Here is a 5,781-nt window from a genome sequence, read left to right as displayed (position 1 = left end):
TTTTACGTTGTATAATACTTCTAATTATAAAAGAATTATTTTACGTTGTATAATACTTCTAATTATAAAAGAATTATTTTACGTTGTATAATACTTCTAATTATAAAAGAATTATTTTACGTTGTATAATACTTGTGATTTTAAGATAATTACTTTAGATTATATAATTCTTCTAATCATGTTTCTAAATTGCTTGAAAGTGTAACTTTGTACAACATATCACACTACAATGGAAATAAATAAGACCATCAAAAACATCATACATGGAATACGTACATTCCGAAACGTTCAAAAATGAAATGTTACCGTACATACACGTGCCAAATGTTTGTTGTTGTTGTCGTCGTACTATTGTTCATCGTCATATACATAGTACCACATTATAAGGCTTAAACAGACATTATTACAACAACAACAAAAAAAGATATGATAATAGACCGACTTTATTGTTCGTTCAATCAAAGTGGAAAGTCTGTTAAAATACAGTTAATAATATAAACTTTATTAAAATCATTTAACCTGTGTTACTTCTGGTCTTAAAATTAAAACCATCGCCAGCAGGTCGAAACGTTGTCACTCACCCAGTTTCTACAGAACAGTTGTCCAAGATCAGAGTAAGTAGGTCGAAACGTTGTCACTCACCCAGTTTCTACAAAATAGTTGTCCAAGATCAGAGTAAGTAGGTCGAAACGTTGTCACTCACCCAGTTTCTACAAAATAGTTGTCCAAGATCAGAGTAAGTAGGTCGAAACGTTGTCACTCAGACAGTTTCTACAGAACAGTTGTCCAAGATCAGAGTAAGTAGGTCGAAACGTTGTCACTTACCCAGTTTCTACAGAACAGTTGTCCAAGATCAGAGTAAGTAGGTCGAAACGTTGTCATTCACCCAGTTTCTACAAAATAGTTGTACAAGATCAGAGTAAGTAGGTCGAAACGTTGTCACTTACCCAGTTTCTACAAAATAGTTGTCCTTGGAAATTTTTTTTAAAAAGTATCTACCGTGCTCCACTTGCTGGGCCGTTCAAGTAGTGTTTGGACAGTAACAGCACTTTGAAGACGTAGCTGTGTTATAAGAGTGAGGGTCAAAGACCACTATTTGGTTAGACAGGAATAACCCAAAAGTTGGCCATTGGTGCTGTCGAATAGCTGCCTTACCTCTAGTCAATCAGTTAAAAAAAAAGGGACAGACAATCGTAGACAACCCTGTGTGTGTGACTTTGTACAAAAAATTCGGAAACATACAAACAGAAAATACATTCGTCGAAAAACACCAACAAGACATTTACACATTACACGCTTTCAGAGTACGTTGATATTTTGTATAGAGATTGTTCTTATCTGATCATATACAAGTTTAGTAAAATCTTGGTTTGGATACGTGTGGCTGCTTAACAGCTGAAAAGTGATTTTAAGCATCTAAACAAAAAAAAAAAAAGATGGTGAATCTATTTCGAATTACTGTCTCCCACATGGTTTAACAAGGATTTCAGACTAAAATTAATCCCAGACAAAGACTTACTTCGAAGAATCCATCAATGTACATGTTGATCTCTGAATCTTCGGGTTCTCCCTGAAGGTCGATGTGACGAGTCACACACATAGAATAGTTCGTCCAGGTTTTATTACGGTCTTTATTAATCCACCAGGTGCCGTCGCTGGTACAAAGTTTACTTGCAAAAGCTGTGGAGTATACGAAAAAGTAAAATAACAATGGTACTTAGAATCTTTAAACTTACTGTTATTTTGAGCTTTAATTTCAATTGTCTTATTTGATCCTAACTGCTAACACTAACAATACAAAATACTAAATAGCGATTCAAAGTGCACCCTGTTAAAAAAATACAAGTTATACAAGCATTCATTGAAATGTTTAAATGTGCCAGTTCTTTGATAAACAAGTCCGCAAGACCTTTTTCCAGTCCATACTTAAGCCTAACAAGTGAGTAGACTACGTCAATGCTCCTTAGTGGCTCAACGGTGTGAGCGCTTAGAAATCGGGTTTCGATACCTGTGGTAGGCACAGTACAGATAGTTTATTGTGTAACTTTGTGCATGATAACATATAAACAATAACTTTAATAAACATTGGCAGAAATATTAATCCAGTAGTTGCTATAAAAATAAACAAGTTGAAATTTTGATATAAGACGTCGAATTTTCAAACGGACCAGGAACTTTTTTGTTCTTTCTTAGGATTGGGCTAAAAAAAAGTGTGAAAGAACTCACCGTCTGTGTTGAATCCATGCACATAGGCAGGACAAGGGATTTCATAAAGGGTCCCGGCTGGGATATACGGCCAGCAGATGGCGCCATCCCACATCATTGGGCAGTACAACTCTAAAATGGCATTTAAAAAATTTTAGTGTATAAGACCAGACACTCATGTGTTATCAACTGTGACTGGTCATGTAAAGTAACAATCATAAGTTTATATTTAGTTGTATTATAATGTTCAAATCAATATATATATAAACCAATAGGTTCCAATCATAAGTTTATATTTAGTTGTACTATAATGTTCAAATCAATATATATAAACCAATAGGTTCCAATCATAAGTTTATATTTAGTTGTACTATAATGTTCAAATCAATATATATAAACCAATAGGTTCCAATCATAAGTTTATATTTAGTTGTACTATAATGTTCAAATCAATATATATAAACCAATAGGTTCTAATCATAAGTTTATATTTAGTTGTACTATAATGTTCAAATCAATATATATAAACCAATAGGTTCCAATCATAAGTTCCAACCATTATAAGATTAATTGTTTCTTAGATTATCTTATTAGGATATTTCTCAATCAGCTCGAATAAATCACAAAAGCATCAAGTGATAAAACTAGCAAGTAAACGTCGTTTAGTCACATTCAAACATTCACTTAGGCCTAATAAAAAGGCCTAAGTGAATGTTTGTTCTTCTAATATTAAAAATTCCTGGATAAAAACATCCATACAATGTGCATAAAGTTTCACCTAATTACGTTACCCCCAAGCCTAACGTGACCAGTCAAATAATAAAACTATTTCCACATAGAAAAGTTTCATAAACTAACCATGCCCTTTAGAACCGTAAAGCTCGAACTTTTAACGAAAGTTTAATGAATTTCCGAGTGCTTCTGAGCCGATTTGAATGACGCATTCTTTAAAGAGTGGATGAAAAAAGAGCTTTCTGTATATTTAGTCGAAGATTAATGTAGATGACAAAGTAAACTGTCTGTGAACGACAAATTCATATAGCTTTTCCAATATCCCCTACAATAAAGGTAGTAATTAAGATTTAAAAAAAAAGTCAATGGTTACCGCACGATCACACTTACGTGTGTTCTTGCTAAGCTAAGCTAAGATCCACGAACACTAGTTATATAAATAACTTGTCTTCATTAAGTTCAAGAAATAATCTTGGGTGATTTATCTTTGTTGTATATATATATATACATATATACCAGTTATAAAGCACGAGGTGTGCTCGAGAAAACTGAGATCCTGTTAGTTATTACTAAAATAAAGTCAACACGAAAGTTAATTTAGAAAGCAAAGAAGATAGCCTGCAGACACGGAAAGATGGAAGATGGCTATTGTGATTGGGAGATTGACCACGAGGCGTTCACTGCTTAATCATCATTATTACCCAAGTCTTAATGAAATATCTACTAGGAGAACGTCATCTTGGCGATTCATCAAGACTTGGACATGTTTGAAGTTTGGGTGGGTCGTTGTTTACTGACGGTTATTTCCTGATAACACGTGTCCTTTCTTACACACACACCTCCAAGCTATTAATCTAGACACATTGTACATAGATGTATATATATATAAAACAATACACTACTGATTTAACTTCAATATCCTCACGTTTATCATATTTTTTATATTTTATTTTTTCTTCATTGGAAGCCCTTCCTTTTCTTATCTTTCATTTTATAGCCATCTTACTCTTGTACAGCCCTTCCCTTTCTTATATTCCATTTTATAGCCATCTTATTCTTGTACAGCCTTCCCTTTCTTATATTCCATTTTATAGCCATCTTACTCTTGTACAGCCCTTCCCTTTCTTATATTCCATTTTACAGCCATCTTACTCTTCTTTAGTTATTTCTTACCTTATCTTCCATTTTATAGCCATCTTACTCTTGTATAGTTATTTCTTTCCTTATCTTCCATTTTATAGCCATCTTACTCCTGTATACTTATTTCTTACCTTATCTTCCATTTTATAGCCATCTTACTCTTGTATAGTTATTTCTTACCTTATCTTCCATTTTATAGCCATCTTACTCTTGTATAGGTGGTTCTAGCGAAACATTAAGAGTCACTTAAGCTCGGAGTCAAGTGTTACTAGGGAAAATATTTATAAAATTGCATCCGATATGTGGGAGTTACTTAATAGGAAGAAATAGAGGAGAGTAAGATGGCTATAAAATGGAAGATAAGGAAAGAAATAACTATACAAGAGTAAGATGGCTATAAAATGGAAGATAAGGAAAGAAATAAGAGGCTTCGTATTTAACCCCATTACAAACATGCTCCGAACCATCTAGTATCGTTGTTGTTTTTTCCTACTGCTCATCCCTATCAAAACCATGCCCCGAACTATCACGTGTTTTTTCCCACTGCTCATCCCTACCAAAACCATGCCCCGAACTATCACGTGTGTTTTTCCCACTGCTCATCCCTATCAAAACCATGCCCCGAACTATCACGTGTTTTTTCCCACTGCTCATCCCTATCAAAAAACGCTCCGAACTATCACGTGTTTTTTTCACACTCCTCATCCCTATAAAAAACCACGCTCCGAACTATCACGTTTTTTTTTTCATACTGCTCATCCCTATCAAAATCATGCCCCGAACTATCACGTGTGTTTTTCACACTGCTCATCCCCATTACAATCATCATCCGAACCATCACGTGATAGTTTGTTTTAAACTATTGTGTGCCACTTTCATACAGTTCTTCTTTCACCTTAACTAATACTTTATTTTTGCTTGTTTTTTACAGTTCTCTAGCCCCATGGTGAGACAGAGGTACATTTATAGACTTACAACGCTAAAATACAGGTCACAAAGCAAACCCCTCAACATAACGGTGCCGCAACGGTCCGTGAACCATTGCATTAAAAGTCCGAGTATACTAGCCACTAGCCGGGCCTCATGGAAGGTACTATGGAAGAAAGTGAGAATGGTGGAACAGTGTAGAACAATCACAAAGAAATAAACGCAATAGAATGATGGAACAGTGTAGAACAATCACAAAGAAATATACGGAACAGAATGATGGAACAGTGTAGAACAATCACAAAGAAATATACGGAACAGAATGATGGAACAGTGTAGAACAATCACAAAGAAATAAACGGAACAGAATGATGGAACAGTGTAGAACAACCACAAAGAAATAAACGGAACAGAATGATGGAACAGTGTAGAACAATCACAAAGAAATATACGGAACAGAATGATGGAACAGTGTAGAACAATCACAAAGAAATATACGGAACGGAATGGTAGAACAGTGTAGAACAATCACAAAGAAATAAACGGAACAGAATGATGGAACAGTGTAGAACAATCACAAAGAAATAAACGGAACAGAATGGTGGAACAGTGTAGAATAATCACAAAGAAATATACGGAACAGAATGATGGAACAGTGTAGTACAATCACAAAGAAATATACGGAACAGAATGATGGAACAGTGTAGAACAATCACAAAGAAATATACGGAACAGAATGATGGAACAGTGTAGAACAATCACAAAGAAATATACGGA

General features: G+C 34.5%; 1 protein-coding gene across 1 annotated transcript in view; it reads right to left on the bottom strand.

Annotated features, from left to right (window-relative positions):
• Nucleotides 1–176: 176 nt before the first annotated feature.
• LOC111083202 (parathyroid hormone 2 receptor-like) overlaps nucleotides 177–5,781 on the bottom strand; it is a gene marked incomplete at its 5' end in the record, with an annotated part of 11,752 nt that continues 6,147 nt past the window's right edge. Inside the window, 3 exons of the mRNA XM_022379525.1 lie at nucleotides 177–224; nucleotides 1,520–1,680; nucleotides 2,227–2,337. Of these exons, the coding sequence (XP_022235233.1) occupies nucleotides 177–224; nucleotides 1,520–1,680; nucleotides 2,227–2,337 (320 nt within the window). The remainder of the gene's footprint in view (nucleotides 225–1,519; nucleotides 1,681–2,226; nucleotides 2,338–5,781) is intronic.

This window comes from Limulus polyphemus, unplaced genomic scaffold (genome assembly GCF_000517525.1).
Source record: "Limulus polyphemus unplaced genomic scaffold, Limulus_polyphemus-2.1.2 Scaffold8541, whole genome shotgun sequence".
Classification (NCBI taxonomy): Eukaryota; Metazoa; Arthropoda; class Merostomata; order Xiphosura; family Limulidae; genus Limulus; species Limulus polyphemus.
The sequence above is the reverse complement of the archived record's forward strand: the minus strand, read 5'-3'. Positions and strand labels throughout refer to the sequence as shown.